This window comes from Anas acuta, chromosome 1 (assembly GCF_963932015.1).
Source record: "Anas acuta chromosome 1, bAnaAcu1.1, whole genome shotgun sequence".
In the NCBI taxonomy this organism is placed as follows: Eukaryota; Metazoa; Chordata; class Aves; order Anseriformes; family Anatidae; genus Anas; species Anas acuta.
The window spans coordinates 115821472-115839070 of record NC_088979.1 but is presented as its reverse complement, the minus strand read 5'-3'; the positions used below and the strand labels follow the sequence as shown (position 1 = coordinate 115839070).

The following is a 17599-nucleotide window of genomic DNA, read 5'->3' as shown; positions in this document are numbered from 1 at the left end:
GGCAAGAACAGCTCCTCAAACATCAGCTCAATCTTCCCTGCCACCTGAATCACTGCATTCATTTAAAGACTTATTTTCTAGCACAACAGATCCTCTAAAAAACTGAATGTTTTATGGCACGGGTGTATTAATCAGTCTGCAGAAGCATACATCATTATCCCTTAATTTTCTTCAGCATCTATCACACAGTTGAAGAGAACATGGCACAACTGATAAAAGTTGGTCAGGTGTTTATTCAGCACAGGTAACAGTTTGGCAAGTTAACGCTTTCCACCAACACGGGGAGCAGACACTTTGACTGGCTTCACGATCTTCTGCTTCGGCGCCGCCTTTGTTGGAGCCTGTAGAGAGAATAGTAGAACATGAGTGAGAACATGACTGCATTCTTGAAAGGGTCCCCATGTTACACTTAAGAATTTTTACAGAAATTAGGCAATTTAACAATCAGATTAGAATTAGAGTTAACAGATTGTTATCAAACACTGGAAGCCTCCAATATGTATGATGCCAACATTTGGTATTACAATAAGTAGTAATGAAGCATATGGTAGCTCTCATCAATATTTTGCTACCAAGTTTCTAATGTAACATCTAGGCAAGTTTTTAAGCCACTGGGCATCTCTGACATCTAATCAGAAAGTGGCTTTACTGTAACTTTTACTTTTTCTGGAAAAATCATTTTGTTCTATTCAGCTGTTCATACAGCTCTAACTCCCAGTACAAAAATTTGATCCACGTGCTTCCAGATCCAAATAGGTGAATAAATGCTTCTTCCGAACACAACTGAGAATTTCCAGTGAAGTGTGGGAAGAGTGCTGCATTACAACCTGGTATATTCCAGATAAATACTTTGTGGTTTCTGTCCGTCTACTGCATCTTACCTTTGCAGCAGAAACAGCTGTCTTCTTGGTGGCCTGCTTAGCCTTCTTGGCTTCTTTTGCAGCCCTGTTAATTCACAGAGAACGAGTGACAGTTAGTCATGCCTGCCATTCCCTGCTTCCTTGTTTCAGTCACGCTGAGAGCTCCCCAAGATCAAGAATGGAATGCATTATTTCAGGTTTATACTCTATAGTCAGTACCTCTTGAAAGACTACCACGTAGACAACAGAACAGTCTGACAGCAGCAGCATTTTCACAGAGGGAGAGGGTAAGAAGAGACCCCTCTCTGCTGATATGAATTTTTTGCTAAGAGTACACAGTATTACCTCCAAATATACTGATCCCCCTCACTCTCTTAATGCTTACGATACACAGAGTTCAGCTACAGTTCAAGATCTTGTACACCTCTTGTAGTTACATCAATAATCTCCAAAATGCCTGGCATAGCTCCAGTCACCCCTGCTGTCTCACCGAATAGCTTGTTCCCTCTGTGCCTTCCGTACTTCAGGCTTCTGATTTCTTTTAGCCATAATCTCAGCTAAAGATGCACCAGTAATAGCCCTTTGAAACTTAACAGCACGGCGGGTACGCTTCTTTTGTATCTCTTCCTAAAGTGACAGAACATGAAGACAATTAGCATCACCAGACATGAAGTAAAAGGCTAAATACAATTACAGCAACAAGCTGCAGCTAAGCATGAAGCTATTACAGAACTGCATACATCCAAAACGAGGAATAAAATTATTCTGTATGTAATTTCTTGATTTGCCAAAGCAGACTAATAAGCCATTGAGCATCATCTTTCTTTCTCTAAGTGAACTGGTCAGTGTTAAGAGTCAACATAAGCCTTTCTAACTGCTCTTCTGCTGTACAAGTTTCAGCATGAGCACTGAAAATACCTCGTATTAACATGCCACGTTTCTTCTATCCAATGACAACTCCATAGCAAAGACATCCTACTAGTTATAACGCAAAGTTTTCAAAAAAAAAAAAAAAGTTGATGTGAACAGTTCCTCCAACCATCATCCCCCAAATCATCTGTCTGGGAATATGATTTACCAGATTAGCAGCTCTCTATGCTATCACCACTCTGAAAGTTTATGAGTCCAAATAATTGAACAGTCCACTGATAAAACAGCATTGCCCGTTTCATGTAAAGCTTTTTAAGAAAAATTTTTGAACATACACCATTCATACAATTATTATACAAATACTCCCGATCTGAGAAAGCCTTCAAAGATGTGATAAAATACACATATAGTGCTATTCCTGAAGTATTTACCTTCCAAGTATAAAACAATATATAAATCTGTGTAAATACACCCACACTTCCTCCGTTATTGACCACTTTATTCTGGTCATATTGGTCATACTTCTGCTACCACCAGCATACTGAAGTTACCTCTATTCTAACAGATGTGTGACCGCACTTTTTGGGGGGGGAACACTTTAGAGGTGTGTTTGATGGTATATACTTACTGACTGCCCCTTCTTGTGCTTGCGCCTGTAGAGGACAGTCCAATTGATTTGACGGGGGTTTCTCTTGGAAAGGAATGCAGACTCACATTTTGCATTCAAGAATTGAAAAACCTAGAGAGAGGAGAAAAAAAAAGAAAGAGTATTTTGTGTAAATGTTACATTTATGAAAGATACTGTCACTTACGTTGGAATATTAAATAATTATTTGATTTAGTGCTTTACAACACTGATACTTTTTTATTTCTTCACACACCTAACAATTCTAAATCTTAGAACACAATTTAGTAACTTGAACGTGTGGGATTTTATTCCTTAGATTAAGGGACCTCATCCATTAGAATAAATTTTTCAGGCTTCATTTAATTTTCTCTCAGTAAGGCCTAATATTCTGATGTTTCTTCTCCTAACAGGATAAACAGCTTGTTTTTTCTGAGTGAAACTCACCCTCCGACCTGTGTGCAGTGCATTCTAGGTGCAGTGCCAACACCTGTATCCCCTGTGACACTTTCCAGCTGCCTGCTCTCCATTAGCTACGTGCTTCCAGAACGCATGAAGGGAATCAGAAACTGATGTAAGCACCGCCCAGAGGCCAACACGCAATCCTTTACGCGTTCTTACGAAATTAATGGATTAACTTGTTATTATCTGTTTGATTTTAAGTTTATATAAGGCCTAAGGAGATCAGCGGGGGGTTCAGTGGGCCCAGTTCAGCTGTCATTTCGCAGGAGATGCCGTACGAGACCGCTGCGTTAGGCTGTTACCCCTTAGGCCACTAATTAGGAGCCCTTTTTAAGGTTATTTTTAAGGTTATTTTTAAGGTTATCTTTAGGTCCGTGCCCGGCGCGGCGCTCACCTTGCCGTCGGTGCGGGCGTACCGGCGGCCGTGCCCGGGGTATATCTTGTACCCGCTGAAGCTGCACAGCTCCACCCTGCAGGGACACAAGAAGGGTTAAGGCGTTACCGGGGCGCCATGGCGGCCGGGGGGCCGCATCCCGGGCGCCGGATGGCGGCGGATGGGGAGGGGGCCGCATCCCGGGCCCGGCGGCGGCGCTTACTTCATGATGGCGGCGGCGGGCGGCGGCCGGGCGGAAGAGGAGGCAGCGCCGGGCGGAAGGGGCGGGGAGGAAGAGGCAGGGCCGGGCGGGAGCTGCGGGCGGGACGCGGCCCCTCGGCCGTTGGCCCGGCGGGGGCTGAGGCGGGGAGGAGCCGAGCGGGACGGGCCGGGACATGGCGGCCCCCGGGGCGGCGCCCAGCGGCGGTGAGAGGGGCCCGGGGGTGGCTGCGGGGGGCACGGCCTGGCACAGCGCCTCGGCGGGAGGCCGAGCGGTGCCGCGATGAGGGCAGAGCAGGGGGTAAATCTGTGGGGATGGCAGTGGGCAGGGGGCAGCACGGGGAGGCAGCCAGCCCAGGTCCCTGCGGATAACCAATAACCAGCGCTGTGCTTTTAGCTCTGTGTTGGAGCAGTCCTGACAGCCGGCATCTTAATTGTGTTCTGTCAGTTAAACGCCATGCTGGCATATTTAACATTTGCTCCTGCCTGAACGTCACCCGGTCTCTAGGATGGCTGTATGGGCGGGTGCTGGGTTCTGGCTTTTGACTAGGTACCACGCAGGGAGATTAAAAATTCATCTGATCATCATGCATACAGGCACCAAAACCCTTTGGCGAGACGCACTGAATGGTTTGGCCATGCAAGTCCTGGACTGGAATCTTTGGCCTCGCATTGGACATGTTCACTACCTGATAAAATAGTTAAATACTTAAGAGTAGGTTTTGCCGTAGCCAAGCCGCTAAAAGGAAGCGTGTCTTGAAATGTGTAATAGAGATTTTTAAAAGAGGAGTTGAATCTTAAGCTTATTTCTTCCACGAGGTTTAAGCGCCCAACTTTTGACAATACAGAGGTGCCAATTTTGGTTTCACAGGTTGAAACCTCCTCTTTGAGTTTGTGCTTAGACTGCACTTTCAAAAAATGGTGCAGACTAATAATATTTTTGCTTTGAAATAAAACGATAATAAACAAAGTAAAGTGATGAGGGAAAAAGAGGTAACTGCAGACTTTAGTTGAGTGGTCTAGCTTTTAGATGACTTGTTTGTGATAAGACTGTTTCTTTTCTTCAAGCTGAGGACTGTGGAAATTTCATATAGATGGGTTAGGTGCCATCATCTTCAGATACAGTAGTGGGGTGTTTGATGAATCTGTCCAGGAAGGAGAAGTTTGTTGGCCTGTATCCTCATAGGGTTTCCCATGTTCTTAGTGACTAGAGGGTGGAGGCTGCTTACCACTGTGTCAGGCTCCCTCCCTTTTTTGCTTTAATGTACTTATTTTTCTTAGGTGTTGTTGCTGCTATGGGTGGGGTGTGATCCTACCTATGTGTATTTGGCGTGTTCTGGGTTTGTCTGTAAGCAGGAATTTAGGGAGAGAGCTCCTGCATGTAAGAAGTTATCAAGCTGCTCAAAACCTGGAAGCTTTGACAAAATCCGAGTATAGTTGTCTTTGAAATTTTGGGTTTTGAGGATCACACCTTTAAATATAGCTGCCTAACTTTCACTCTGCATCCCACTTCAGAGAGTCTGAAGCTACTGACTTCCCAAAACTGCACTAGAGATCTTCACTGGAACAAAGAGCAGAATCCCCATCTTTCAATAACTGGATCAGATTTTCCAACATATGTAGCCTGAATTAATGTATTTGCTTCAGTTCTAAGTAAAGGTCATTTGTATCCGTGAATTAACTGCATATGTTATAAAAACAGTTCAGTTTGTCTTGCTTTGCACTTTGAGTACACGTTCTCATATATCAGGTGTTGAGTTTCATTGTGTTCTCTTTTTGTTTGATTTTTTTTTTTCATTCTTTTTCCTCTAAGGTTTGGTAGTTAACTGGTCAGGTCAAGGATTGCAAAAGCTGGGTCCAACCTTACCCTGTGATGCTGATACTCACACTCTGATTCTGGACAAGAACCAGATAATTAAATTGGAGCACTTGGAAAAATGCAGGAATCTGATGCAGGTCAGTGTTACTTGAATTTAATGTGCTACAAAATAATGTTACTGAGATACCACCTAAAGTATTCCTGCTTTAAGGCCACCTTATATAATTGAAGTAAGTCATCTGTTACTGTCTTCATGGAAAAATAAACAGCGGTGAACTGAAATAGAAAGCTTTGTTTTCAGTGTAGCTCTGCAGGTGGCGGTAGGTAAAGCTGTTCTGCTGGTTGCTTAGGTAGCTAAAATTAAACTAAATAAATCCTAGTGGGATGGTGTTAACGTTTAGAAAGGTCACTGTGAACTCTGATTTTTTGATACTTTTTAGCTTTGGAATGCTTGATCTTTGTAACAAAAAAAAAAAAAAAAAAAAAAACTTTGTAGTTTAAATAAACAAACAAACAAAAAAAGATAAACATGCAGACCTACAGACAGGACTCTCCCTGTTTGGGTTTCAGAACTCTTCACAGAGGAAGAGTATTGGTAACATTTTTGTAATTGAAGAGTATTGGTAACATTTACAGGAAGAAACAAGCCAGTTGGGTTAGGTTAACAATCAAATAGAAAATATAAAAATGTGAAGTGGGAGAGATTTGTTGTCTTGCTAATGTATTGAGTCATGTAAGCCCTGATGTTGCTAGAGCTTATCCCAAACTGTAATATCCTCAATTTTGAAACATTCCTTTTAGGTTCCTGGGGGTATTAGTGGTAACAGTGGTAAGCGTGCTTGCAAAAATCAGTGTGTTAATGCCCTTGGGACAAGGCTGTACAAGTCTGTTAACCAGCACTAAAAGTGCCTCCAAATAGGCTTGAAGTCACCTAAACAGCTTCTACAGCCAAGATAAACTGACACTGGAGATGTGGGTGTTATTGCTGCAGTAAACCCTCACTAGTCTGCCAACTTTATGGCTGTGTTACTAAAGGGTATTTTTAATCTGGATTTATCCTTTTAAAAGTTTGTGATTTACAGTCCTGTTAGCACAATAGTTTTTTTTTGAGAACAGTGAAATATATTTTGCCCTTTGCCACGGTGACAGTATGATTTTATACTGGGAACATTACAACAGTTTATACAATGATTTAGCAATTCTGATTTTAAAAGCTTATTTTCATATGAGATGTCTCCTTATTTATTCTCCTCTTTTTATTAGCTGTTGTTAGGATTAAGATTTCATCTAAGTTTGCAGAGTTGGGAGGACTACTTCCTTTGATCAGTAATTTATTGCCTGTCTCTTGTAGTTTCTTGTCTGTATTATTTGCTTGAAATTTGAATATATACATTAGAGTAGCTCCCATTGGATTGGATTTTTAAGCACTAAAAATAAAAGCCTATTCTGTCTGTGCACTTTAGTAGTTAAAAATGTTTCTTTTATTTGTGTTGATCTGCAGCTGTCTGTAGCCAACAATCGTTTGGTACGAATGATGGGTGTAGCAAAACTGACAAAGCTCCGGGTGCTAAACTTGCCTCATAATAGCATTGGGTATGTGGAAGGGCTGAAGGAGTTGGTGCATCTGGAATGGCTAAACTTGTCAGGAAATAACCTTAAGGTAAAGTACTCAGCCTTTTACACGTTTTCCAGAATGTAATGTAGTAGAAATTTGGGAAACACTGAAAAGGCAATCCTTAAAATGTTTCATTTCACTGCAAATAAATGTTCATTTCTGCTTCTGGTTTTAATGCGAACAAATGTTGAAGCTTTGTGACCCCTGGTCTGTGGAAGAAGACAACTTCTGGACAAGAATTGGCAAGCGAATAAAAATAAATAGATGGTTTGAAATTAAAATTTAATGAGAATTGGAAGGTAGCCCCCAAAATAGGGAAAAAAAAAATCATCTTTAAAATTCAACTGGTAAAAAATGAAAACAAACAAACAAACAAAAAAACTAAGTTCTTATTTTGGCTTAGTTATTTAGTGTTGTTAGCTTCCAAAATAATTTGTATTTTTTTTTACATGTGTTTCTATTTCATGATTAAAATAGGTATTGTAACTGACTTATTTTTGTAGGCCATTGAACAAATCAATTCCTGTGTATCTCTTCAGCATCTTGATTTGTCAGACAACAACATATCTCAATTGGGAGATCTCTCCAAGCTTCTGTCTCTAAAGGTAGTTGTTTTTTCTCTGTTGTTCTTAAATCCTTTGTGTAAAGAATTCTGCTTTGAAAACTTTTGCCTTTTAAAAGCATTTCTTATTCAAACATGCTAGCTCTTAAAACAATTTAATTTAATCACTAACTTATAGAAGGAAGAATGTTAAGTTCTTGTTGTTTTCAAGCTGCAGAAACTGATGTAGTGCTTCTGTAATTACTCTAATGATTTTGATTAAGATAACATGGTAAGATCTTTTCTACAGCACTCAGTTAGTTCTCTTGTCCTGTGATGTGGATCAAGACAAAACAGTGTTAACTCTTTCATCATGTACACTGCATAGAAGAAAATATTTTAAGCTACACTTTTTGTATCCATGGCTATGTACTTAATTTCTGCGTTTCACGAGGAAATTTTGCTCTAAATATAAAAACAAAATTGCCCTCACTGGGATAAGCAAAAACGATTCTGAAGATGCCAGACAGCCTTTATTATCTTTATTATCTTTTGTTCAGTGTGTATTGTGAACGTATTATCTGGAGGAAAAAAAGTTATTTGTTTGTTCTTTTGATCAAGCATGCATTTTAATACCATATTTTTACTTCATAGACCTTGTTGCTGCATGGAAATATTATAACTTCGCTTCGTACTGCCCCTGTTTGCCTACCTCAGAATCTGACTGTTTTTTCTTTGGCAGAAAATGAAATCAGAGATTTAAATGAGGTAAGATGTAGAAGATACCACCTTGTATTCAAGCAGAGTGATAGGAAATAGCTGGATAATTCTTTTGAGGATGTAAGTGAAATGGACTCTCAGCATAGATTATTTTGAAAAAGATAGGAACCTTTAATACTTTGTGTAATAACTACGCTTGCTCTAGCTGCACAAGTTGGGTAATTTAACTTTATTAAATCATTTTTTTAAAGAAATTTTGCCTTTTTTATTTTGTGCTTTCATATATCGATCAGGGATGTCAGAATGTCTAAACTTTGAGGAGAAAATTCTCAAAGAGCTTGCCATGATTGTCTGAAGGTTGAAAACTGAGCTGATAAAGTGTTGCAGATGGCTTCTGTAGCTGCTCAGCTGCTCTGTTTAGATTATGGTCTTTTTATCTCTTATTCAAACACGATGTAAGAGAAATGAATATCCGGACTGTGTTTTTTATCTTTATTGGGTTATTTTTGTTTTTTTTTTTTGTGTGCATGGTGTTTTTGTTTCCTTATATAAGGAAAAAAAACATGTCAGTTAGTCTTCCACATGAGAAGAAAAATCTTATTTGGTAATGCATTGGTCTCTTCTTCAAAATAGGACAGTGTTTCTCAGCTCTTCAGCTTGCTGTTGATTTGTTGACATCTCTATACCTGCTGCAGTAAGCTGGAATACTATACCTTTTTTTATACGTAAAGCCCAATTCCCAGATCTTAAGAGAAGCTAATGCTTCCCAAGGGCTATACTACTTACAGGAAAGTTAATGGGAAAATGACAGGAGTTGATAGAAGGTCCGTTAAAAGATTTTCACGTTTTAACAAGAAAATGTGATTTTTCAGTGTAATTGTAATGATGTTGTTTTGAGCAAGAAGTATAGTGTAACTAGGCAAATGTGGTACATCTTGTAATCAGTTGGTTCCCTCTAGTTGACAAGTATCTTCTTTTCTCCAGGTTTCTTTCCTGGCTTCTCTTTCTCAACTGGAACAGTTGTCAATAATGAACAATCCTTGTGTGATGGCCACACCTTCTATCCCTGGCTTTGACTACAGGCCGTATATCGTCAGCTGGTGTCTGAACCTTAAAGTTCTTGATGGATATGTAATTTCTCAGAAGGAAAGGTAACATCATGTTATTAAATCTCTAAAATTATCAAATCAAGATTTTTGTAAGCTGAAGTTCAGTTTTTACATAATAAAAAATAGGAAAGTGCTAATGATTTGAAATTGTCTAGCTAATGGCCATACGAGACCCCAGCCAATTAATGCTTTTTTCTTTTTTTATTTTGGTTACACTAGTATTACTATATAAAATCACACCTTCAATTAAATAGAATTATAAAGTTAAGGTTTGGTTTCCTTACTTCACTCACATTAGTACTTCTAAAAAGCAAAATTCTGGTAGCAATTCATCAGTGATGTCTGTTATTCCTCTCAGGTTTACAGGCTTTGATTTTGTAGAATGAGACAATTGGCAAATATTGAAGCCATTATCTTGGGAGAAGCTTAGGCATGCCCTTTTATAAAGGGTCTGATTTGTATATATTTTTTGTCAATTAGTTAAATATCATTTTGCTCACTTTTTTTTTTTAACTGTATCACTGCAGTCATTATATCACTGATGTCTGTATGACAGTGGAGATGTTTTCTTGAAGTTCTTGACATCAGAATAGTCCAGCCATATAAATATTCCCTGAAAATATCTCCATCATCAAGTATAACATGTTCCAGTTCAATACATTAAGACAGTCCAAGATATTACTATCTTATTCCCAAGTTAGTAAAATAAAAAGCTGCCTTTTTGGTCAGAGGGAAACCACTCCTGTTTGTTTCAGTGTATATTATGAATATTACGAAGTTCCTGAAGAGCTACCTGTAGCAATTCTAATTTTTTTCATTATTGATGGGGTTTTCTGTATTATTTTATATGGATATATTATATTGAGTTCTCAGATTGAAGACCATCATCAGTTTAACTGAGAAACAGATGGTGGCTGGAGACCCTCAGCAAGATTTGCTCTCTGTAGCTATTCTGTGCATTTGTGGGATCTTTCCTTTTTCTGTTAAAGTTGCTGATAATTTCAAAAAATTGAATTTTGGTTATAAAACCAAAACACTTAAAGAGTACACAGATAAAATAGAATGCACAGTGCTTGTCAGAGACTTTTTCATTTCATCAATGTTTATGTGAGGAATACTTCACTCGTTATTCTGGTAATGAAAATCCCAGTTCCTCCGGCACTGCTCATGTTCGAAGTCTTGGTTAGGTTTGTGGATTAGCTTGTAGAAGAACAGTACTCCAGGACACATCAGTGTGCTGTACATTAATTGTAACCATCTTCCTCCCTTCCTAACAGTTTAAAAGCAGAATGGCTCTACAGTCAAGGTAAAGGAAGATCATATCGACCTGGGCAGCATGTTCAGTTAGTCCAGTACTTGGCTACTGTTTGCCCTCTTATATCTACATATGGTCTCCAGACTGAAGAAGATGCCAAACTGGAAAAAATACTAAGTAAGCAAAGGTGAGAACTTTTTGTTTTTCTGTTACAAAATGCAATTGAGAACACAATTGTATGTCTCATTACGTTAGATACAATAGCATTTCCTTTCAAGTGTTTCAAAGCAACAGTTAGGGCAGGAGATGGAAGAGTGGCAGAGGTACAGGATGAGGAGCAAGACAGCAGCAGGAGTGTTTTCCTGTTTGCCGGGTGCCCTAGAGGCAGTCTTGAAAGTGGTTTGTGTTAGGACTGTGTTTAAAATAGGCTACCTACTCGGATGTTTGTTGCAGAGACCATGAGTAAATCCTCAAAAAGGAGCAGATTTGACTGTTGTTCTAATTGTAAATAAAGACTATTGTAGTACATGGGTGAACTAGCCTCTTCTTTTTATTATTAGTGTGTTCTTTTAAGGTTGTCCTTTGAGGGGCAGTGTTCCTGATGATGCTCTTGACAGCTTTTTTATCTGGAACCGTGGCTCTGTCATTAGAGGCCAAAATAGGTCCTGCTGGTTATGCAAGCAGGAACTTATTTTGCTAGGGACTGTGCAAGTAGATGTGGAGCGTTACAGTCATGCACTTTCTTCCTGCGGGAAGGTGAGTTAATTGGAATTAAAACCCAGAATACTTAAGAACACAGGCATCACTATTTGCCAGGACCACTACTGATAATTTTATTTTTTTTTTTGCTAAAAGACTAGAGTGGAAGACTCAGTGGAGCAAGCTAAATAAGTCATATAGTATGGGTAGAAAGCTGTACAAGGAGAACTGCAGTATTTCATCCAAAAGGGCTGGAAACGTGGGAGCATCTGGAAGGAATTGCTTTGTCAGTATAGACTGATCTTCAGGAGGAAACTGCAGACATGTAGGGGCCATTTCAGAGGAGAAATATATACACGCTTAATTTTTAACGCCAGTTGACTTTCTGATGTCTGCCTCATGGTCTTTGAATTTAGCTGCACTGAAATTACGTTTGTGTTTTCTCAGATTGTAAAGGATGATTATATGTTTGTGGCAACACTGCTACTTGATTTTTGAAAAGGGTATCCCTGTACCCTAATACTTGACTTAGTCATTTTCAAACATAAAAAAGATCACGTCCATTCCTAAACTCTTTGCATGTACAAACACAGCATGTTCTGCAGCAGACACTCAAAGTATCTGCATACCTTGCTTGTGTGTAGAGATACTTGGTGTTTTTTTTTCAGTTGATAGTCAGAATTGCATGCTGTTTTTTGTTTATTTGTTGTAAGTTACAAAGAGGGAGAAGGAAGGGGAACAGAAGCAACGTGTGCAAACCCTGGCCTTGTGAGTAGTCCTATTGATGTCTAGTAGGTGTAGGAGTACGTATAACTAGCCTCTTGTTTTAGAATGGTTTGATTGCTTGTTTTCTTTCAAGTAGTTGATAGCTTTTTAGATGCCTTCTATATCAAAGAAAGTTAAAAAGAAACATAAGATCTGTTGGAACTCTGTGTTTAGGCTCCACCAGAGGCAGCTGATGAATCAAAACCAAAATGAAGGACCACCTACATCTCCCACTCCCAACAAGACACAACCAGTTACTCACGAACAGAGCAGTCCAGCACAGCCACCACAGATAGTTCTTGAAAGTGGTAAGATGTAAATCTGAACCTGTGATCTTACCGGTAGAAACAAATGTTTTTTGACCGCAGATAGCTTTCTGGAGAGAATTTTGAAATGAGGCCCTGCTATTAGTTTATTATTTTTTGGAGATTTTCAACTGAAGCTGTAAGTTGTTCTCTAAAAATGCATTCTATGGTTATTCATGTCTTGAAATGCTAGTAAGATGGCTAGGTAAAAAAAAAAAAAAAAAAAAAAACAGTCCAGTAAATGAAAATGTTATTACTTTGGCTGTTCCGTCTGATCAAAGAGTAACTGCTCCATGGGAAGGCAGTCTGTGCAGTTCACTCTACTCATTATTTGTGAGGCTCATAGATGTTGCTGAGATGAATAGCTACTATCATTATTGTTATGTAGAAGTAATGCTTGTCATGATTAGCGTTTGGGATCTTACACACCCAGTTTCTAACTATCTAAAATAAACATGTAAATCCCTATAAACTAAACTGTGTTATTGAAGTACTATGACTTCTGAATATGTCTTTCTACCTATCTAGAACGTGTCATCCAGAAGAATTGTTGGGTTGGACCAAGTGCGAATGATGATCATTCCTATGCAGTGAAGAACACATTTCTTCTTGAAAGAGATTGTCACAAGGAGCTATACCTTGAAGATATACAGACTGATGAAGACAAACTCAACAGCAGCCTGTTGTCGTCAGAGTCTACTTTCATGCCAGTTGCTTCAGGATTGTCTCCGGTGTCTCCTACTTCAGACCTGAAGTTACATGGGATCAGTTTGGGCCTAGAAGATGATGGTAGTACACTTACTGAATTTGTGAAAGGTGTAAATAGAGAAGAAACAGCTAACAAGGACAAAAAATGGGTTACAAGAGAGCACTCTAACAAAGTGGCGGGAAGTGTGGAAACTGAAGAGAATATAATAGAGAATGTGCAGGTACCATCTTCTGATCCAGTAACAGCTAACCAGGCTGATGCTAGCAACTCTTCGGCATCCTCTGAAGACCAAGTTCTGCATGGTCAGCCCAGCACCTCACTAGGTGCTGAATCAGGATTTACAGCTCTCTGTCCTGACCAGGTGGCAGGAGAAAAATCAGGTTCTCTACCTGCTGTCGATGAAGGTGCAGCTGAACTGCAAAGAATGACTAAAGCAGCTACCAAGCTTCAAGCCTGCTGGAGGGGATTTTACACAAGGAACTTTCATCCCCGAGCCAAAGAAGTGCGATATGAAATTCGCCTAAGCAGAATGCAAGAGCACATCATTTGCTTAACAAATGAAATAGAAATGTAAGTTGCAATCATGCTGTTGGTATTCATATCTGAATTAATATAAACGTTGCCCCAGGATATTTCAGAAGAGTTATAAATGGGTCTAACTATTCACAGTAGAAACTAGCACTAGTAATATAAAACAATGGCTACAGTTAAGGAACACTTCCTGTAAGATGTACATGGTCTGCACATAGCTTTTCATCCTCTCAAAGTGCCCTCTATGAATGGGTTGGGTTAGAATCAACTTTTTCAAGTCCTTTATTGCCCGGACTTGCATGTTTTGCTGCACAATCAAAGTAGCAACAGTAAAGAATGTTTTTTTGACTTGTCTTATGCCAATTACAAAGTTTCTTTGTTAAGCGTCCGTATAGAGTCATTTCTCTGTCAATGGTTGGAAGGATTCTCCCTCTGTCTTGTGTGATACAATTATAAATGTGATTGAGTTTTATGATGATATGGATCCATGTTTTGAGGAGATCATTGCCAAAGTTTTTAAATATGTAAGATATAAATGTTATATAAATAATGCTCCTAAGATATTAGTAATTCAATAAATATGCTACAGCAAAAGGGAGGAACAATCTTAATGTAACTTTGAAAAATAAATGTGTGCTGGAAATTCAACAACTGGATATTGATGACAAGACAGGCTGCAATAACGTTAATTGTTTTCAACAATTCAGTCTTATAACCAGCCATTTCTGTGCTTTCTTGTTCATCTTGTTTACTGAATGTTATTTAATCTAGATAACTTTGGATGTATGTTCTTGCAGGCTTAGAAAAGAAAGAGAGGAAGATAAGATTCAAAGGCTTGTACAGGAAGAAGCTGTCAGATTTCTTTGGAACCAGGTAAATAACTTCAGTCTTCTTATTTTTCTGCTTACACGAGGATTGAGAAGGTATTTCATACTGGAGATCCCAAAGAGACAATGAATATAGTTCATTCTTCCAGTTACGGCTCATGAGAATCTTATTGACATGTTTTTGGCTATACTAGTGTTCTGGGGATAAGTTATATTCAGAAGTTTTAAGACAATAAACTGGCTCTGTAACTAAATGCTAAAATACAGCTTGGTATGAAAAGGAGAAAATTGAAAGAAAACTAAGCGTTGTAGACTTGAAGACTGATGTGACTGCTAGATGCTCAGGGCAAATAAAACAGCATCAAGCTGTGTCACTTCTGAGCAACTAATTTCTAAAGTAGGTGAGTTATTAACACATCTCTTAATAAGCCGATCTTAAAAAACTGACTGTTTTCTTAAGAATGGGTTATTTCCTAAAGGTTCCCTCTCCTCTTTTTAGAGCAGCTTCCTTTTTATTCAGGAAAATAAATTCTTTACGTGAAACAGAAGGCTTGTGTGCTCTGTTGTATTTGGTGTCTAGTTTAAAAGCTGTTAACAATGGGAAGAATATTTTGTCCCAAAAATATAATGACATGTTGGTCAGTTCACTTGACCTTAAATCTTATACAAGTATTTTGTTGCAGATTGCAAGAAGTACTCTACAGACTGAAGTACTTCTTAAATTGCATTTTATAACAAAATTCTTTTTATACTTTACAGGTTAAATCCCTTCAACAATGGCAGCTTACTGTTACACAAAATGCAGGTGCTGCTTGGCAACCGGGGATCCCTCCAGCCAGTAATTCCTGTCCACCTGAACCATCTGTTCGAGCGTCCACTCTTGAGCAAGAAACCCCACCAGATGTTAGTTCTGCTTGGTTAGTTCCAGCTAGTGATGTTCTTCAGGAAAAGTCTTGGTTACAGTTCCCGGATTCTGGTTTTCATTCTTCTATGGCTGATCAAACTCACACTGGTGACTTGTGTAGCTCTGAAAAGAGTTTGACAGAAGGAACTGAGGGTTCTCTTTCGGTGGAAACTGTCAAACGATGTGGCAATAATAATTCAGAATATTCTTCAGATGTAGAGGAGGGCCATGGGGAATGTGGACAAAGTAGAGAGAGCTCTAGTAATGAGCACGACAACAGACTCCTACAACAGTATTTGAAATCTGTTCAGCAGCTGGAAGAGTCAGATGAAGGGACGAATTGCGATGATGAAACAGAGGGTAGCTGGCCACAAATTGCTGTTTCAGCAGAGAGCCAAGATTCTTCATCTGACATGCTCTCTGTAGATCTCCCTCAAAGTACATCTTCGCCAGCACGAAGTGAAATGAGTCAGACACCAGAAAGCTGCAAGCTGAATTCAGGAATAGGTGAAGGGAAGCAAACAGACTGTGATTCTTCATTTCAGATGCTGCATGTTGGGATAGCTGTATAGTAGGATCAATTCCACCAAGGGCAGGGGCTAGGGATTCAATTTCAGTTTCCTTTCTTTTTCTTTTTTTTTTTTTTTCATTTATACGAAATTTATTTTTCATGTGTGCTTAGGTTTGTTTTCTTTTTTTTTTTTTTGGACTCACGTTAACAATATTTTAATGGCATTTTATTAATGTTGCTGAGGACTGATGTGAACTGTGCTAACATGAAATCACCGAAGTTCTCAGTGACTATCATTATGCACTTTATTTTCAACCATGTAACTGATATACTAGTAACTTGCTACCTTGAAATTAACTCTGAAGACTGGGGAGCAGAGGAGAGAGTTTACTGTGAATTCACTACAGTGAATGTGTTAGTAAGTCTTTTGATTTTGATTTTTCTAGAAAACAGGACCAAGTCCTTACTTCACAAAAAGAAAGAAACAGTATGGAAACAAACAGTTAACACAGTGTGTGTGCATTTGTGGATTAAATCTGATGAGAAAGATGAAAGCAGTTGTTTGACTTTAATGAGAGTAATTTAGTCAGGGTTTCAAATATTCATTCCATGAAACCAGTGTCCAAGGCAGTGACTTCTTTTTGTCTTTTACTTGAAGTTCCTGGCTTGGAATCTGATCAGTTACATGGATTCTGAAACAAGGACTTAGAGGAGTCAGACCTTAGGAAACTTCAAACAAACTTTGGCCTTTGTTTTCCCTGAGGTTGAATTTCCCAGTTCTTTCTCAGGTAAGATGCAAAGTGGAACCAGTAGCAGCCTTTTACTAAATAAGTGTTTCAAAAGGGCATGTATCTGGGAACATAGTTTCCAAGACTAAACTGCTGGCTTACAGCAGCTGACTCGATGACATGTTTTGCCTCCACGAGGCTGCTAATGTCATTTTGGGATTCAGATCTGCATGGCTTTCTAGACGTGTATTTGATCACAGCTCCTACCTACAGGTGTAAATATTAAAAGCAAATGTCATGATTTAAAACTATTCTTTGAGTTCTCTTGGTGTTTTTGTTCTTGTTTGTTTTGCTTTGTTTTTCTGCAAGCAATAGGACTTGTATTTTGCCCAAGCCCATTTAATTTTCTTTTATTTTTTTTATTTTTTAATGGAAAAGATTAGGCTTCTCAGTATACAGCAAAAGCGTAAAAGGAATTTTCCTCTGCCAAGCAATTCGTAACGGATGCTAGTAAAATAAAAATTGACATGACTTCTAGGGGTATGTTAGGTTTGCTAATACTGTGTAAGAAAAATCACTATGCAAGAAAAATCAAGTATTTCAACAATTTGCTGGTGTTAATTTGAGATCAATCGTGCCAATCGTACAAGTACAGATACAAACATGTTTGCATATAACAACACTTCGAATCCAGAGATGAACTTCTGGTGCTACTGCGTCCTTGAAATCAACTAGCGCTGTTCTAAAGTGACTCTTCTGGCCATGTTACAGTATCATAATTTAATTTTTGTAAAAGCTTTGGTCGCTTGTCTATTTTAGGTTCTGAGCTGAAGTTTACCCCTACTCAGGAGTTTGGCGTGAGGCCAGTATCCACTTGAGGCCTCAAAGTAGCCTTTATTTAGAACATAAGTGGTGTATTGGAGTTCTACCAGCCATTGGCCCGGTGGTGCAGTTCACCTTGGAAGAATAAAGCTTGCCTCTGCATATAGAGTAGCCATCATCTTTGTGTTTTTTTTGTTTTTGTTTTTTTATTTCCCAGAAGTTCTAGGGCACTAACTTCTCAAGAGAGTTGTCATTGCAGTCTGGCTGACAATTGACTTCATTGCATACGTGACAGCATTAAAAAAAAAAAAAGGTGGTATGTTCTTAAAT

At 38.9% G+C, this 17599-nt stretch overlaps 2 protein-coding genes across 2 annotated transcripts; one reads left to right on the top strand and one right to left on the bottom strand.

Annotated features, from left to right (window-relative positions):
- Positions 1-213: 213 nt before the first annotated feature.
- Positions 214-3501, bottom strand: RPL24 (ribosomal protein L24). The gene is made up of 6 exons (XM_068695131.1): positions 3414-3501; positions 3212-3287; positions 2359-2469; positions 1351-1487; positions 882-945; positions 214-341 (listed from the first exon to the last, which is right to left on the bottom strand). The coding sequence occupies exons 1-6, from the start codon at positions 3416-3418 to the stop codon at positions 261-263; spliced, it is 474 nt and encodes a 157-aa protein (XP_068551232.1). The 5' UTR covers positions 3419-3501; the 3' UTR covers positions 214-260.
- CEP97 (centrosomal protein 97) lies at positions 3463-16758 on the top strand. Its single transcript, XM_068695063.1, has 11 exons — positions 3463-3616; positions 5223-5365; positions 6730-6888; positions 7347-7448; positions 8039-8152; positions 9089-9255; positions 10491-10655; positions 12107-12240; positions 12766-13516; positions 14275-14350; positions 15064-16758. The coding sequence occupies exons 1-11, from the start codon at positions 3586-3588 to the stop codon at positions 15778-15780; spliced, it is 2559 nt and encodes an 852-aa protein (XP_068551164.1). The 5' UTR covers positions 3463-3585; the 3' UTR covers positions 15781-16758.
- The last annotated feature ends 841 nt before the right edge of the window (positions 16759-17599 follow it).